Here is a 19448-nt window from a genome sequence, read left to right on the forward strand (position 1 = left end):
AAAAAAACATCCTAGGTATTATAATGCATTGGAAAAATGCATTTAAGTCCCCCCAAAATCTCATCCCACAAAAAGAACCAATCTTAATAGTTTGGTGTATCATAAGCTTTTAAACATTTTTCCAGAATCAATAAGGTTTTAAATTTGGAAAGGACCTTAGAGATTTTACTGTCAGTGCCCTAATTTTACAAGAGGCCCATAAATATTGTATATATGGTTAATACATAACCAAAATCAAAGTTTTTAACTCTTAATGAAGTATTCTCTAACCTATAAGGGCGAAAAATTTTTCATATCCATCCTGACCAAAAATACAGATGCAAAATATTTTTCATATCCATCCTGACCAAAAATACAGATGCAAAATATTTTTCATATCCATCCTGACCAAAAATACAGATGCAAGTATTTTTACCTCTCAGCATCAGTCTTTGAGCCAATAATGAACCTAAAATGTTTAAGGGAAAAAAAAGGAGACAAAAGAATTAGGTAAAAGTTGTCTTAAGGAGCCTTGGGATTACTTTTGAAATCTTCCATGTTTTAGTCACAGTAATATAAATTGGTGTTAAATCTATCAAGATGTGGAAAAAACTGTATTGCATTTAAACATATAAAACAATGACTAAGTTTTGCATGCATTATGAAATAATGTGAATAACTTGGTTGATATAATTAAGGGACTTTCTTTTGGCACAAAATTTATTTATTAAAACATAATTTGGGCTGAAAGTTACAGTGCTATATACCCTTACAACTATTGGTCCTACAGGGAAATCACTGAACTACCATGTGCAAAGGTCTTTGGCCTTCCTCTCACTTTAACCTGCAATTTTAGAAGTTACTATTAATGTCTACATAACAGGTCCTTAGAATATATTTCAAACAAGGTATACATATTTATCTCCAATTCGAATAAAATAACTTTAGCAAGTCTTTTTAAAGAGTTTGACATTGATATAATCTCTTAACAGATTAAAATAGTTTATTTTTTAATTACCAATTTGAATGATCATCTGTGGAGGAGCTGAAATATAAAATGTAAAAAAAACTTAGTTAATGCAGCTCAAACTTTGACTTCATAATTTATTAAATACTTTATGAGTATGGAAGAATGACTGGAAGATAATAAATCATGCAGCTACTCTGATGTAAAGGTAAAAAATTCAATTTTCTTCCTGTCAAACAAATTAGTCACTTGGCTTTATAGACCAATTTTTTCATGACATAACATATATCACCCTTGTTTTCTATAAAAGTTAATAAATTTAAATGGCCAATGTATATTGTCTTTAAGTGAAAGATTTTTATAAATATAAGTAATCAATATTGGGTACTATATTCACTACCTGGGTGATGGGCTCAACAGACACCCACACCTTAGCATCATCCAACATACCCCTGAAACAAACCTGCACACATAACCCCTAAATCTAAAATAAAAATAAAGGAAAAAAATGGCTTCCTTAAAAATGCAAGCTGAAGATTCAGAAATAAACTACTGTGATGTATATAACTTAAAAAAAAGTATATAATCAAAATATTCAATCCTTTTATAATAAAAACTGGTCATGTGAAAAAATAAGTTGAGGATTCCCTGCTATTTCCTCTCATTGACTTTTACCTAAATATTGGTGGGGTTGCTCTTTAAAAATCTACCTTTCTACTGTGGTTTCAATTAGTATTTTGTGTAAGTAAAGGCTTTACACTTAACATAGACCTGGCCCCGACCTTTTCTGCTGAGCTTTTTTCCCCTTTTTTTCAAAACAGCATCAGTTTGGTTTAAAAAAACAAAAACAATTAAAATAAAATTAAATACTGTTAGTACCAAATATATGTAGTTCATACATTTTGGAAGATCATTTCTCTCTCTCTCTCTCCATATATACACACACACACACACACACACACACACACACACACACACACACACACACATATATACACACACATATACACATACATATATATATGTATGTATATTAACATGTAGGGCCAATAACTACATTAAGCATTGAGTCTGTGTCCTTACATGCAGTGCCAAAATACCAAGTATCTTTTTACATTTATAGTAAACTTGCTTCCTATTTAAACATACCATTGCCCAAACACTTCAGGTTCACAGACAGGTTAAAGTCTTAAGTGCGATAAATATATAAAGAAGGATATCACAGGAATAGCCTTCAAAACAAGCATAAAAATAAACACAGGTGGTTTTAAAAATATATATTATTATTAATATTTTTTTGAGAGGAAGTCTTGCTCTGTCACCAGGCTGGAGTGCAATGACGTGATCTCGGCTCACTGCAACCTCCAACTGCCTGGTTCAAACTATTCTCCTGCCTCAGCCTCCCAAGTAGCTAGGATTATGGGCCCGCGCCACGACAACTAGCTAATTTTGTATTTTTAGTAGAGATGGGGTTTCACCATGTTAGCCAGGATGTTCTCGATCTCCTGACCCTGTGATCCGCCTGCCTCAGCCTCCCAAAGTGCTGGGATTACAGGCACAAACCACGACATCCGGCCTAAAAAACTTATTTTTAATAACTCTTGAGCAATATGGTAACTATGATTTAAGTTTACTTAGGTCTACTGCAAAATCTAATTGTTATATTTAACTAGTAAGTGAATTCCCAAAGAGAAATTTTTATTGATTAATGGTTCATCAGTAGTTAGTTACTCGATAAAATTCTTGGTGCCTTATTTTTTTTTCAGTTACTTGTATTTAACCGAACTTACTGTGATGGAGACATCTGGCTATCACTTTCTTCATCTGCTTTAAATGGTTGTATTTTACCATAGTAAAGTGGATCTCCAAGTGACTGCAAGATGGTCAGCTTTGTTTTCTGATACTGAGTGCCAGCTTCACATTCAAATATATAATCATCTTTTACATCCTGAAAAAGACATATCACCCCAAATAAATATCTTCACAAGCAAGTAGGCAATAAGAATTAGTAAAAATCAGAAATAAATGACACATTAACATGTATCTGACAATAGGAGACACACAACACTTAGCTTACAAAGATGTTTAAGACTGCCCATGAGAATAAAGCACCACAGCATGGTTCTTAAAAACTATATGGGCACTCAGTATGCATTTAATAAAGCATTAACATATACTATGAAGTATGTACATGCATGTAACAATATTAACACATCATTAAATACATTATGAGACGTTCTAATATACATATTGGAAATCATGGCAATGAACACTTATTGAACCCTGTTCTCAGCACTCTACAGGGACTGCCTCAAGTAAGCTTCATCATATTCTTCTGGTTGGCACTGTTATTATCACTATATCAGAAGTCAAGGAATTAAGCAAAGAGAGGTTCAATGACTAGCCTAGGTTCACAAAGGGAGTTAGCAGTCTGTATCTCAGCTTGCACCCCCCGATCCTCATGCTGCCCTGCCTGTCTGTACTCAGGAGGGCAGTACAAAATTCTTTTTTACATGGTACTTTGGGAATGAGAGTTCCAATGGCATGTTTAGTTAATCAAACTTAATACAGTAGAATTTCATACTAGACATATGAATTGCAAATATTAAATAATATAAAAGGATAGAACTTTCAAAAGCAGATCTGTTTCTATTTGTCTGCTTTTGCTATCACACACAAAAAACATCTCTCGTCACCTCACTCCTAGGGTTCACCTAATTTAAATATTATACCTATTTCTCTTTTTTAAAGACATTATTATTGCAATCAGGAAAACTTATGAGGAATACTTTTGTTAAAAGGGATCCTTAGAAGAATTTATTAATTTGAAACAAAACAAATCAGAACTACCAATATGCAAACCAAAAGTAAAAATGAAGTTTTTCATTAAAATTGCTCTTTAAGGCCAGCCACAGTGGCCTATAATCCCAACACTTTGGAAGGCCAAGGGAGGTGGATCACCTGAGATAGGGAGTTTGAGACCAGCTTGGCCAATGTGGCGAAACTCTGTGTTTACTAAAAATGCAAAAATTAGCCGGGCGTGGTGGCAGGTGCCTGTAATCCCAGCTACTCAGGAGGCTGAGGCAGGAGAATCACTTGAACCTGGGAGGCAGAGATTGCAGTGAGCTGAGATGATGCTATTGCACTCCAGCCTGGGTGATAAAGGCCAAACTCCATCTCAAAAAAAGAAAATTGCTCTTTAAAACGCAAAGTGTACTTTGGTAAACAAAATAGTTGTTTCTTCTTGTAATTCACTGAACTCCCAGAAAATTACTTAAAAAAGAAAAAAGTCCCAAGCTAATGGCAATTGCACTTTATGTTTAGTAAATTCAGAGGCCAGATTAGAAATGGCATCATTAGAAACACAGACTGGCAATGATTACTTACATGGGCTGGCCAGACTGTTGGCTGTGAGTCATCAGATTTGATAGACTTTTCCACTTTAGCATATTTCTCCACCTAAACAATCAAATCAAGAAATATCACATAAAATAGAATCCATATCAGATAAAATAGAATCAGTATTCTGACCAAAGAGAAGAAACTAAGTTACTTGACAATTCACTCACTATACTTGTTAGTGCAAGAATTCTTAAATCACTGATATCAACTACTTATGCTTAAGTAGTTTAAAACACCAAACTAAGGGAGTCTAGGGAAGGTAAAATATTAAAAGCTGATAAAAGTTTTTGACCCGTTTCCACTTTCTAGTCAGACTTGGGCCATATATTCTGTATATGTCCTAGGCATCTGTGAGAGTCAAATATTAACTTACTGGCAACCATGATATTAACAGTAACTTAGACTCACCTGGGGCACCTATTAAAAATACAGATTTTCATGTCTGTCCCTTAGAAATCCTATGTAAGTAGATCTTGAATAGGGCTTGAAATCTCTATGCTTAACTGATACCCTAGGTATTCTTCTGACTGAGCTAGACTGAGAAGCTTTGTTCTAGGGCACTGCTATTCAATGTGTGGTCCATGGACCCCAGCATCAGATAACCTAGGAGCTTGTAGAACTGCATCTTAGGACTCAGACCAGACTTGCTGGGTAGCAAACTACAGTTTAACAAGCTCTCCAGGTGTTCTGTAAGGACATTAAAGTTTGGGAAGTACTCCAGCTTGCCCTCCAAAGCTAAATTCCACTCTTCTGTGTTTACAATGAAATTCTATTCTCAGGCCATGTTCCTTGAAGAACAGTGCATAAGCTACCAAAAGATAATATGGCTTACTTCCTTGAGTTGTATATACAGTCCATTGTGCTTTGCACAATTTCTTTTTTTTATACAAATAGTAAGAATAATGCATGTGCTAGCATGGAAAGGATGCAACAGAAGAACAAATCTGAAAATAACAGGTGTAAAGAGTTGAGTGCATATAAAAAACACAGGAGAAGGAAAAACATAGGATCATTCATCAACATATCCCTTTTCTGTCTTCAAGCCATTTATAATTCATGCACATTATGGATCAATAAAGAATACAGACCAATGTTCATAATCTTGGTCACTTCTCTAGTATTATTAATCTTTATTATTTTTTTTGAGTAGTATTACTAAATACTACTAAAAAATTAACCACTTTGAGGAAACAAGCACTATTAGGAAATTATGAAGAAATATGAAAAAAAGATTTCACGTGATAATGTAAGATACATTATATTTTTCCACATTTTTAAATTGTTTTGTTTGCCATTCCCGCTCCAAACACGACTATATTAAGGGGTTCTTTCAACTTAACATGAAAAAAGAATAATACACAGCTTCTAAAAACCATTTTTCAATGTTTTTTGAAATAAATCATATAGTTAAAAAAAATTTTTTTACAATATCATCTAAATCACTGTTTTTAAAAGAAATCAGTTTTCTGTAGTTTTCTCAAAGTATAAGCGACCAAATGGCAAAACTGAGGAACTTTATATGAAAAAAGCAATTCATGAACTGACTTACATCTACTTCAGAAGGTATGGCCAAATTACAGGGACTCCGTTTCCACATATCTACACACTGAAAAATTAAAAACAGTAGAAATGGAAAACTTGAAATAAGACAGGCTTTTGGCATAATAACCTTCATTTAAAAAATATATACTTACATTTCCTGCTTTAGAAATTTTGAGGTCATAATGCTGACCTGCTTTTCTTTCCTTTCTTTTTTGTAAGAAATCAAGTAACCTCAGCTGAGGAGGAGGTGGACAATGAGATAGATCCTGCTGCCGATTCAGAGAGGATCTGGAATACCTCTTGAAACACCTGAAATAATATTAAGAGATTTGAACTAAATGGCACTAATAAAAGAAACTCATATGTGAGTTGAAACTAGTCAGCGCCGAATATGTACAAATCATGTTTACAGAACACTGCCACATGCCAAGCACAGTCCTAGGAACTGGCGAAATAAAAATGAGTTAAGACAAACAAAATTCCCATTACCACAGAGCTATCAAGTCTAGAGGGAGAGGAGACATTCACAAGTAAACAGATACAATAATTTCAGATTTCAGATACCAATAAGCAGTAAGAGAAAAAACAGAGTACTTTGGAGAGTATAGGGTAAGGAGGGCAACATTAGGGAAGAGAGCAAGGAGAGGGAAGGAAGGCAAAGAGTCTGAAGAAACGACATGTGAGCTGAGACAGGAATGATAAGAAGGGACTAGCTATGGAAAGATGGGTATGAAGGGGATAACTTCCAGTTTCGGGTACAGGCATTAAGACTCTGGAATTTGCCACCTCATCCTAACAAGTAAAAAGCTGAATCAACAGAAAAATTAACAATTTTTCTTAGATCTATAAAAATGGTGTGGTCACAGGACAAACCAATGCCCCAAACTTGGAGAAACCAACAGGCAAATGCAGAGCATCATAGCTTGCTAAAGCAGAAACCCATCAGCACAAACCTCCTCAGGAACCAATGCTGGGGTAGGGAACCTCAAGCATAACTGATGAATTGCTGGAGGCTTAGTGTGGACATGTCTGAGAGATTCAAAACTCCAGGGTGATCTAGTCACTGGGAGCCTCCACATTTTAGGGGGTTTTATCTCCAGGAGCTGAAAGAGGTTCTCCCAGTGACTAATGGGGAAAAATCCCCTCATGTTTACCACAGAAGGTAGGGAAAAGGAAATATTCTGAAAAATCAGGGAATGAGTATCTGAAGCAGGGATATTTTTAAAAGATGTCAAAGGAGGCATAAACTTGGTTTGTTTCAAAAACAGAAAAAAGATAGATGTGCCTAGAATCAGTTTATAACTAATCGACTTCTAAAACTATAATCATATTTTCTCAAATCTCGAAAATAAATTACAAATTCTTACTTTAAAAGTAAGATTAACAACAATTAGATTAATCATTTGATATTAGGAAAGTAATGAAAAAATTATTCTTTCAGTTCTTATTTGATCTCAGCTTCTTTACCTTTTTGGCAAATAGGCTATATAAACCTAAGAGAAAATTTGTTCTGTAAAAGACTGCAGAAAATTCATCAGTTCAATCTAAAGCAGACAGCATTAAAAAAAAAAATCAAAATACTATGTAAGAAAATGTAATACAAGACCATTAAAAACCCTATTTTCACTGCAATGACTAAAAGGAAGTAAGGTTTAAAAAAAAATGCTATTTTCAAAAAAATAAAAATAAGAGGCTGGTACAGCTGGTCATGCTTATAATCCCAGCTGTTTGGGAAGGGAAAGTTGGAGGATCGCTTGAGTCCAGAAGTTCAAGACTAGCCTGGGCAACAAAGAGAGATCCCATTTCTACCCTTCCCCACCAAAATCAGAGCAACTATACCTTGGAGGGAGAAGATACCATAAATAGCAAAAGTTAGAGCTGCTTTTGGTTTAATCTTCCACAAAGACAATTACCGTTTCATTGGGCGAGTGTTCATCTTTTGCTTGTTATAGAGCAGTCGGTTTGCAGTGCAGGTGACTGCTATAGAAGGATCAAGACAGAGTGGTTCAGCTGTAGCTAGGATGAGCTGGCTCTCAAGCAAAAGTTTGTCTTCCTGAAATGTGTAGGAAAGAGCATATGTCAATACCAGATTTGAGATTTTCAAATATGTAATTATATATAGCACTTAATCTACAAATACTCCCTGGAATTCTGATAAGGACTACAGTAAAATATGGTCTTTCAAGTTCCAATGTTAGTGTGCATATAAACTTTAGAAACCAGAAAACATAAATAAACTTTTTCTTTTTTTTGGAGACAGAGTCTCGCTCTGTCACTCAGGCTGGAATGCAATGGCATGATCTCGCCTCACTACAGCCTCCGCCTCCCGATTCAACCAATTCTTCTGCCTCAGCCTCCCAAGTAGCTGGAATTACAGGAGCCCGCCACCACTCCCAGTAATTTTTTTGTATTTTTAGTAAAGACAAGGTTTCTCCATGTTGGCCAGGCTGGTCTCCAACTCCTGATCTCAGATGATCTACTCACCTTGGCCTCCCAAAGTGCTGGGATTACAGGTGTGAGCCACCACTGCCAGCCAAGAAACTTCTAATGGAAATTCAATGCAGGTAGACCTCATTTTATTGTGCTTTGTAAATATTGCACTTTTTACATATTGGAGATCTGTGGCAATTGTGCATTGAGCAAGCCTATCCAGTGCCACTTTCCCAACAGCACACACTTATTTTGTGTCTGTGTCACATTTTGGTAATTTTTTCAGTATCTCAAACTTTTTCATTATTATTAAATCTATTATGGTGATCTGTGATATTTGAAGTGTATTCAATCAAGAAATGATGTATCTTCTCTGACAGCTTCACTGATCCACCACTCCCCTGTGTGCCATGTCCCTACCCTGTCTTTCTTCTTCTTCTCAGGACTCTTTACTCCTAGGCAAAATATGGCCTCTTAGTGTTCAAGTGAAAGGAAGACTCACACATCTCTCACTTTAAATCTAAAGCTAGAAATTATTAAGCTTAATGAGAAAGGCCTATAAACAGCTGCAACAGGCTGAAAGTCAGGCCTCTTGTGCCACTTAGCCAAGTTGTGAATATAAAGGAAAAGTTCATAAAGGAAATTAAAAGCACTACTCCAGTGAACATCCATAACATGTAAGAAAGCAAAACAGCCTTAGGGCTGATACAAAGAAAGCTTTAGTGGTCTGGATAGAAGATCAAACTACTTGCAACATTCCTTAAACCAAAGCCTAATCCAGAGCAAAATCCCAACTCTCTTCAATTCTATGATGTGAGAGCAGTGAGGAAGCTGCAGAAAAAAAGTCTGAAGCAGAAAACTGGTTTAGGAGTTTAACAGTAGAACCTATCTCCAAAACATAAAAGTGCAAGGTGAAGCAGCAAGTGCTGATATACAAACTGCAACAAGTTATCCAAAAGATCTCAGATAACTGATGAAGCTGGTTACCTTAAACAACAGTATTTCCAATTAAATTAAACAGCTTTACATTAAAAGAATATGCCATCCAATTTTCATAGCTAGAGAGAAGTCAATGTCTGGCTTCAAATCACAGGCTGATTCTCTTGTTGGGGATTAATACAGCTGGTGACTTGAAGCTGGAGCCAATGCTTGTTTGAACATTCTGAGAATCCTAGAAACTTTAATTACTACTCTGCCAGTGCTCCATAAACGGATCAACAAAGCCTGGATGACAGCACATTTGTGTACCACATCGTTTACCAAATTATTTTAAGGCCACTACTGAGACCTACTGCTCACAAAAAAAGATTTCCAAAATATTACTGTTTATTAACAATGGCCTTGTCACCCAAGAGCTCCGATGGAGATATATAAGGATATTAATGTTTTCATAGATCCCAACACAACATCCGCTCTGCAAGCCTATGGATAGACGGGTAACTTCGGCTTTCAAATCTTAATATTTAAAAATACATTTTGTAAGGCGTTAACTGCCATAGAGAGTGATTCCTCTGATGGATCTGGGCAAAGTAAATTAAAAACCTTCTGGAAAGGATTTGCCATTGTAGATGTCACTAAGAATATGCATGATTCACAGGAAGGGGCCGAAATAGAAACATTAATATGAGTTTGGGAGAAGCTGATTCCAACCTTCATGGATGACTCTGAGGTTAAGACTTCAGGACAAGAAATCACTACAGGTGTGGTATTAGCAAGAGAACTACAATTAGAAGTAGAGCCTGAAAATGTGACTGAATTGCTATAATCTCATGATCAAACTTTAAAGGATAACCAGTTGCTTCTTATGGATGAGCACAGAAAGGTTTCTTTCTTTTTTTTTGAGTCAGAGTCTCACTCTGTCACCCAGGCTGGAGTGCAATGGTGCGATATCCGCCCACGGCAACCTCTGCCTCCTGGGTTCAAGCAATTCTCCTGTCTCAGCCTCCTGAGTAGCTGGGATTACAGGCGCCCACCACAATGCCCGACTAATATTTGTATTTTTAGTAGAGATGGGGTTTCACCATATTGGCCAGGCTAGTCTTGAACTCCTGGCCTCATGACCTGCCTACCTCCGCCTCCCAGTGCTGGGATTACAGGTTTGAGCCACCGTACCCAGCAACAGTGGTTTCTTCAGATGGAATCTATTCCTGGCTGTGAACATTGCTGAAATGACAACATAATATTCAGACTATTACATAAACTTAAGTTGACAACACAGCAGCAGCAGGGTTTTAGAGGGCTGACTCCAATTCTGAAAGAAGTTCTACTGTAGGGTAAAATTACATTACATGCTACAGAGAACCCTTTCATGAAAAGAACAGTCAATCAGCAGGGCAAACTTCACTGTTGTCTTATTTTTAAAAACTGCCACGGTTGCCCCAGTCTGTCAGACCCTAATCTGTTAGCAGTCATCAATATCCAGGCAATACCTTCCATCAGCAAAAAGATCATGACTCCCTAGAGGTTCAGATGATCATTAGCATTTTTTTAGCAATAAAGTATCTTTAAATTAAGACATATAGTTTTTTTTTTTTTTTTTTTTTTTTAAATATAATGCTATGGCATCCTTAACAGACTACAGTACAGTTGACTCTTGAACAATGTGGATTTGAACTATCAAGGTCCACTTACACAGGAGTTTTTTCAATAAAAGTTACACCGAGTGTGCATGCCTCTTCTGCCTCCCCTTCCATCTTCTCTACCTCTTTGTACTCCTGAGACAGCAAGATGAACCTTTCCTCTTCTCCTCAGCCTACTCAATGTGAAGATGATGAGGATGAAGACCTTTAATATGATATTCTTATTAATAGTAAATATATTTTCTCTTATGATTTTCTTAATGTTTTCTTTTCTCTAGTAATTAATTGTAAGAATACAGAACACAATACATATAACATACAAAATAAATGTTAATTGCCAGGCATGGTGGCTCACACCTATAATTCCAGTACTTTGGGAGCCCCAGGCGGGCAGATCAACTGAGCTCAGGAGTTCGAGATCATCCTGGGCAACATGGTGAAATCCTGTGTCTATCAAAAAAAAACTAGCAAGGCATGGTAGCCATGTACCTATAGTCCCAGCTACTAAGGAGGCTAAGACGGGAGGATCACTTGAGCCTGGGAGGCAGAAGTTACAATGAGCTGAGACTGTGACAATGCATTCCAACCTGGGTAACAGAGTGAGACTCTGCCTCAAAAAACAACACACAAAAACAAGTAAGGCTTCCCAGGAGGCTATTAGCAGTTAAGTATTAGAGGAGTCAAAAGTTATATGTGGATTTTTGACTGCACAAGGGCCACTGCCCCTTATATCTGTGTTGTTCAATGTCAACTACATAGTGTAAATATAACCTTTTTATACACTAGGAAACCAAAAAGTTCATGTGACTTGCTTTATTGCAGTATTTGCTTTATTGCAGTGCTCTGGAATCAAACCCATAATATCTGAGATATGCCTATAATTTGTAGAGTATGAAATGCTCAGATTGTAAGAGTGGCTACTCATTTATTCAACAAACTATTTGAGCACCTATACTGTGTTAGGCACCTTTTAGGAGCTGGGGATAAAGTGGTGAACAGAACAAAATCCTCTGCTCTCACAAATATAGGGACATAAATGGTTATGGCATTTTTCAGTAACTGCGAAGTAATAGTCCCATTCTATACTCAGCTTAACTACGTTACAAGAATAAAAATGACTCTGCTAATATTGTGTGAACTCTATATACTCAATTCCAAAGTATATACAGGCTCTTTACTGTTATCACATAATGTACTTTACTGAATCCTATATATATGTATTTTTTTTCCTTGAGACAGAGTTTTGCTCGTTACCCAGGCTGGAGTGCAATGCTGTGATCTCGGCTCACCGCAACCTCCGCCTCCTGGGTTCAGGCAATTCTCCTGCCTCAGCCTCCTGAGTAGCTGGGATTACAGGCACGTGCCATCATGCCCAGCTAATTTTTTGTATTTTTAGTAGAGACGTGGTTTCACCATGTTGACCAGGATGGTCTCGATCTCTTAACCTCGTGATCCACCCACCTCGGCCTCCCAAAGTCGTGGGATTACAGGCGTGAGCCACCGCGCCCAGCCTACTGAATCCTATTATTTTGCATAACCTCTGAGGTATCTTGATAGCTATGACTAATTTTTTTTTAAGTGAATCAATTAATAATATTGCTAAATAAGAATTTGTTAGAATTGACCAACTGCTTTCTCATGTCAGTAGATCTGCCTGGTTGCTTCCTTGCTGTGTCACTTAAGAGTTTATTTTACTCACTGAATTCCCATAAAATGCTAGTTATATCTAGAGAGTTGCTTTAATATGGGTTCTTTCTCTTTTTTTTGGACAGGAAGTTCTTTATTGGTGCTATTACCACTGTTATATACTGTCTCTTGCATCAAGCCAAATGGTACACAATAACTGACTGTCCCAGTTATTGTGGGTTTAGATTTCTGCATTGTAAAATTTCCCATTAACCTACCAACTAATGGTTTTCACATCCAAGAATTACTGCTGTCCAGATTCATTACTCCATTAAAACTTTCGAACTTTTTTTTTTAAAGTCTATCATTTCTTTTGCACCTTTAAGCTGGAAATTTTCCTAAGAATTTTCCCTCAGTTACTTGGCTGCCTAAAATACAGTTAATAATGAGAATGGCAGAATAATTACTGTATTCTCTCTTTTACTAATCCTCACAGTAAGAAACTGATGACCTAGCAAACTCTGATGGTAACCAATGAGTTTTTCTGTCTTCTAATATTCTTTTAATAGCTTTTCATCTTTTGGTAGATGACAAGATTATGGCCCAAACTAAAACACAATACTTAGCAGTTACTGATGAACTGAAGCTTACTTTATAATCACATAACACAGAAAGATAACTACCATTACTGATATTTTCTTAGACTTAGTAATTATTCCTCACTATAGTCACAGAATTGAAAACTTTTTTGTAAGTGAGCATCTCATATACAAGGGGTCTTACAAAAGTTTATAAGAAATGAGTATTAAGAAAAAACTATGCATAGGTTTCAAAACTTTTTGGACCAAAATAAAACATGTACTAAGCTGTTATAACCTGTCTGAACAGAACCTAGTTTGAAACACTAAGGAGGGTAAGACATCATTTTTGAAAACAGCTCTACCAGAGCAACATGAATTCTGCTAAAACTGAAGTAAGAACACACATCAAATTTATAGTGAGGCTTGAGTGGAAGAATCATGAAATCACTGATGCTTTATGAAAAGTTTACGGGAAGAATGCCCCAAAGAAGGCGGCAGTTTACAAATAGGTTACTTGTTTTAAGAAGACAAGACTATGTTAAAGATAAAGCCTGCAGCAGCAGATCATCCACATCAATCTACAAGGAAAAAAATTCATTTCGTTTGTAACCGAATTGAAGAGGACCAGTGATTAGCAGCAGAACAATTGCCAACACTATAGGCATCTCAACTGGTTCAGCTTGAACAATTCCGACTGAAAAATTAAAGTTGAGTAAACTTTCTACTTGTTGGGTGCCAAAACCACTACATCCAGATCAGCTGCAAAAAGCAGAGCTTTCAACAGAAATTTTCAACAAGGAGGAACAAAATACTAAAGCATTCTTTCCAGTATAATCCTGAAAACAATAAAGCACAATCAAGGCAATGGCTACCAAGAGGCAGAATTAGTTCAGTCAAAGCAAAAGCGACAGGTGAAGAGCAAAGATCATGGCAACAGTTTTCTGGGATGCTCAAGGCATTTTGCTTGTTGACTTTCTAGAGGAATAAAGAATGATGATATGTGCTTATTATAAGAGTGTTTTGAGAAAATTAGCCAAAGCTTCAGCAGAAAAATGCCCAGGAAAGCTTCACCAGATTCAATCTGCACCACAACAATGCTTCTGCTCATTCCTCTCATCAGAAAAGAGCAATTTTGTAAAAGTTTTGATGGGAAATCATCAGGTATCCATCTTACAGTCCAGATTTGGCTCCTTTGGACTTCTTTTTGTTTCTTAATCTTAAAAAAAAAATGTTTAAAAAGTACCCATTTTTCTTCAGTTAATAATGTAAAAAAGATTGCATTGATACGGTTTAATTCCCAAGACCCTCAATTCTTTAGGGATGGACTAAATGGTTGATATCATTTACAAGTGTCTTGAACTTGACAGAGCTTATATTGAGAAGTTTATATTTTTCATTTTCTTTTAATTCCAATTTTCCACAAACTTTCTGAAGTCCCCTCATATATCACTGAGCCAGAACTGGAGGGTTAAATGATTTTTCTTAGGGGTAAGAGAGTTCCCCTCATTTCAAGGCAACCAGTACAAATAACAAAGAAAGATAGGTTAGGCTAGATTTAGAAACCTGAATGATTAAAAAAAAAAACAACTAACCTGGGTCCATTTATGGTTATCACTTGTTATTGAATGTACATCACAAATTAAAGTCTAGAAGAAATAAAAATTTTTTAAAAACTCATTAATCTGTGCACAAACATACGAAGACATTCCATAAATAAAACTCCCAACTAAAATCTAAAATAGTATTTCTTAATTAAACATCCTTACCTGCATTGTTGGACGTAAGAGAATGTGCCGACTTTGGTAACCAGGAGATTTCATATTACTGGACTGCCTGTAGTCACGTATTTCTGCTATGACACACCCGCAATGAAAAATGTTAACCTGTTTGAGTAAAAATGTGAGTATCATTTTTTTCAAAAGCCTAAATAAGTAGGTTTATATCAAACATTTCACATTCTTTACATTCTTGTGATATTTCTGGCCACTCGTGTATGTACACTTCAATAGATTTCCTTGGTAGATTTAACACTATATAAACTTTTTCAGAGGAAGTATTTTATGTTCATCACTATGACACAAGAAGCAATTTAAAACTATTTAATAACTTCTAGTTATAGACTGACTTGGCATCTACTGAGTCAACAGTTTGACTTTTGGCATTTACATACTACTATTATGTTACAGATCCTTGGAAAGGCTGTTATTCTGAAGCTCATTGACTTACTGTTACATTTTGCTAACTTTGTCATTATTAAAAAGGTTATCCTTGTCATAAATTGCCGATCAACCTTGCCAGCGTTTCAGCTTCTAGATATAACTTCTATATTTGCTTTGCTAAAATTTCCAGAAATAAAATCTATGCCCTTAGCCTTTATTAATAAGAGGAAAGCTAAATATAAAATTCAAATGAAAAATAGTTTTACAGTCCTTTCTATGCCCAAATGTAGGAATTCTTGCCACTGAAGTTTTGCTAATTATGACTTGCCACAGTCACTCATAGTATGTTTTTCATCCATTCAGAACTTTTAATACTTTGGTCTCCATGTTATAAGTCATTCTTTTTAATAAATATTTACTGAGAAACTACAATGCGTACTATGTGCTAGGCACTATCCAAGTACAGCTTCACAGATACAGTGGTCAGACAACATTTGCTCTCAGTTGTGGGAAGACAGGCAATAAACATGTAAATAGAACAAAATAATTTTAGATAGTGATGAAGTCTATAAAAGAAATAAAATAGGGAAGGGCTAATCTGGATTGCATGTGCAGATAAAAAACCTTAGGTTTCACCTAAGATCTGAATCACAAGAAAAGGCCAGAGACATCAGCAACAGATCATTCCATACAGATGAATAACAGATGAAAAGCTGTTACTGTAGGAACAAGCTTGGAGTGTTTTATTGTGGAAATAAAACAAGCAGGGATGAAATGTAGTGAGTGAGGATGAGATTTAGAAGATGAAGACAAACAGGAAAGCAAGGGCTTTGTTCAGAGCAATGGGCTTGACCATGTGTCTTAAAGAGAGAGCTGGTATTTGTTGATGAACTGAACGTGGAAGGTGAGGATAGGGTAATCTGTTAGACTGAAGAGACTGGTGACAAAACTGGTTTGAGAGGTAAAATAAAAAGTTCTGTTTCTGCCATGTTAAATTTGAGGAACCTATTATATATCCAAGTAAATAAGTAAGTTAGGAGCTTGGTGGAATGGCCATGGTGAAGCATATAAGCAATAGACTAAGTAACATTTAAAAAATCCATGAAACTGGCTGAAATCATTGAGAGAGCATATTCCTTAAGAAAAACAGAGGGCCAAAGACTGATCTCTGAAAACACAGAGATTATAGTAAAAAAAAATGGAACAGAAATTATAGTAAAAAAGACCGAAGGATTAGAGAACGCAGAGGAAAACTAGGAAAATGATGCCCCTGAAGTCAACAGAAAGGCATTTCAAGCAAGATGTAGCTACATCCACTGATTTTGCTAAGAGGCCAATTAAGAAGAGAACAGAAAAGTAACCAATTATTCAGTATATGGAAATCACTGGTAACGCTGACACAAAAGCAGCCTCTGCAGAACGATGTCATGATGCCAAATGAGATGGATGGTGGAAAGAACGGAATATGAAAAAAAAGGAAATGACTATAAATTCTTTGAGTAGTGTTGCTGACAAGAATAACAGGACAATAGAGCAGTAGTTGGAGAAGGACATGAGGTCAAGGAAGGATTTTTTTTTTTTTAAATTGGAGACACACAGGTTAAGTATCCCTTATCTGAAATGCTTGAGACCGGAAATGTTTCAGATTTTGAAATATTTGCATTATACTTAGGTTAAGCATCCCTAATCAAAAAAAACTGAAACCTGGAATGTTCCAAACAGCATTTCCTTTAAGTGTTACGTCAGTGCTCAGATTTTGGAACGCTGTGATTTCAAATTTTCAGATTTGAGATACTCAACCTGTAACACAGTATGCTTGCATTCTGCATTTAGTAGAGAAAGAGAAATAGATAGAAAAAAGAGAGGTTATAATTTTAAGCCCTTGAGAAGGGAGAATTCAGAAAACAAGTGGAGGGGATGGGTGCCTTACGAACAGTATACATCAACTATTTTAACAGGAAGGCAGGCAGATATGGAGAGAGATGTAGGGATGCTAGTCGACTGGTGCTAGGAGGAAACAAGAGTTCTCATGTGAGGGCTTCTTTTTTCTCAGTCGAGTACACAGTATGACCGGGGTTAAGTTAAGGCAGTAAGAAGGAAGAAGAACAGAGCGAGGGAGTGCTTACCTTGGCGGGCTATGAAGAGAAGTACACTTGTAAAGGCCAGTTTCTGGCCCCCAAGTGAAAACTTCATAAATATTCAAAGTAGTTTCTTTCATAATTTCTTGATTGTAACTATAGGGAGATTTCCAATTGATGAGCTAATTGTTCTAACTATTTTAGAAGAATCATATAGTCATTTATAACATATATGTATACATACATCTAATATGACATATGCATATGTATCATATATGCATGATGTATATGTATATGTATCATATACTTACAACAAATATAAAGACATTTTAAAGACAAAAATTTTGCACCTGAGATTTTTCTAGGAGATCAACCAAAATAGGAGGTAATTCTTCTGCATCCAAATATTCAAGCAACTCTCCTTCTTCATAGGGCAGTCGTATGGTCTCAGAATCTTAATTTAAAACATAAAGTTTGAAAATGATCAGGCTCACTGAAAGCTTAGCTGTATAATTCAAATGGTTTTTCAAAAAAATACATATATAATAAAACCAAAAGGTATTTCAACAAAGCAAGGATTGAAAAAAACAAACAAACAAACAAACAAAAAAAAGGCCCTCCTAACGTCCATCTTTATTTAAGGGGAGGAAAAAAAAACTTACCACATTATGAAAAAAAAGTTTGACATAACGTCACAATCTGAATCACAGCCCAAAGCAAAATAACCAGAATATGATAAAATTCCAATGTCAAAGTAACTGAAAGTTCACTGAAGACCAATTAATCTAATCTGGAAATCAGAGTGACAATTTGGTGCCTTATCTGAAGTGGTCACTTTTAGAACAAAATTCTCTTGGTGTTACACTTCACAATTATCAACATACACAAAATTCTAGTTATGTGAGTTCCTTGTAGAATTCACATTATCATCATGTCAAATTGTTGTGCCTCTTTAGTGAAACGGAAGAGTATATTTTAAAATTATTTTCATATTCACTATTAACAGAAATTTTCATATTCAATATTAATAAAATATTTTTAATATGTAAAAATTACTCAAAAGGCAGCAAGTCTGCTTAATTTTGAAGATTTCAGATTCATATTCAAACTGTGGGAATATCTACCTGTAAACACAGTATACTATCTTAAAATACAAATAGCAATAAAATAAAAGGAAATAATCATTTATAAGCTATGTTTTTATAATTTTCCTTGCTTTAACCTTTCCTTTGGTTCTGAGATGCTTTTGTAATTTGACTTCAAAGATATATCGATTAGAATACTTTTAAAATGCACATTCAGGAAAGGTAATTATATCAGACATAATTTCTAACATTCTAACAAAACATAAAGAAAATTGGTATCAAAATCTGTTTTTATGACTAAGTCATCACTGAACTGAAGGACAAATGCTTTAGCTGGTTAAAAAACTACTTTAAAAAAACAGCACATCCTGCCTGGAAAAGTATTTTGTGGCGGCTGTGCTCTGGAGGGTCTTACCTGATCCATTTTTTCCCCTGAGCATCAGAGAATATCCCTCATTTCCTGGGTACAGATTGACCACTAAACACGACAAAGTCTCTTGCATAACAAGCTTCTCTAACAAGTTCACATTTCTTCTTAATTTCTGCTTTAAAAAGAGGTAGAGTTCATGAAAATAATCCAGTATAACCTTAACAAATAATGCTACGATTTAACAAAATCAGGCTTGAATTAACCTTTTGGTGCTCTTTTCATATTATGACCTTCAATAAATGGGGAAGGCTCACAGAACTATAGCCACTATGTATGGGACAGCTATGTAAACTTAATTTTTATCTACTACTATGTTTTATGCAAATTAATTTATATTTTAAAAACTGGTGACCTATAAAACAATAAAAACAAATAAGCACTTTTGAATACTTAAGAAATATAAATATTTAAATGAGTAGACTATAAAATCGCTAAATGCAAATATATAAAACACGGAGGTATATATAGTTTCCATTAAGTGTAAGTCTAACCTCAAGAATTTGGAGCATTCTTTTGGTTGTATCTAAGAAGTGAACATTTCTTAAATATTTTATAGGCTAAATAAGACAGAAACAAGTTCAAAAGCTCTA

The 19448-nt window shown here is 35.5% G+C and overlaps 1 protein-coding gene across 14 annotated transcripts in view; it reads right to left on the minus strand.

Moving 5' to 3' along the window:
* The window catches only part of SUPT20H (SPT20 homolog, SAGA complex component), a 49220-nt gene that overhangs the window by 16484 nt on the left and 13288 nt on the right, over positions 1 to 19448 (minus strand). For 9 of the 14 annotated variants that reach the window (XM_017538004.2, XM_037741838.1, XM_037741837.1 and 6 more), the window contains 11 exons: positions 18844 to 18973; positions 17694 to 17797; positions 14873 to 14989; positions 14699 to 14752; positions 7804 to 7943; positions 6043 to 6199; positions 5898 to 5954; positions 4334 to 4405; positions 2737 to 2894; positions 998 to 1024; positions 416 to 448 (listed from right to left, as the gene is read on the minus strand). In XM_017538004.2, the coding sequence (XP_017393493.2) occupies positions 416 to 448; positions 998 to 1024; positions 2737 to 2894; positions 4334 to 4405; positions 5898 to 5954; positions 6043 to 6199; positions 7804 to 7943; positions 14699 to 14752; positions 14873 to 14989; positions 17694 to 17797; positions 18844 to 18973 (1049 nt within the window). The remainder of the gene's footprint in view (positions 1 to 415; positions 449 to 997; positions 1025 to 2736; positions 2895 to 4333; positions 4406 to 5897; positions 5955 to 6042; positions 6200 to 7803; positions 7944 to 14698; positions 14753 to 14872; positions 14990 to 17693; positions 17798 to 18843; positions 18974 to 19448) is intronic. The other 5 variants (XM_037741840.1, XM_037741836.1, XM_037741833.1 and 2 more) reach the window with 1 other exon arrangement.

Source organism: Cebus imitator, unplaced genomic scaffold (genome assembly GCF_001604975.1).
Source record: "Cebus imitator isolate Cc_AM_T3 unplaced genomic scaffold, Cebus_imitator-1.0 Scaffold108, whole genome shotgun sequence".
NCBI classification, from domain to species: Eukaryota; Metazoa; Chordata; class Mammalia; order Primates; family Cebidae; genus Cebus; species Cebus imitator.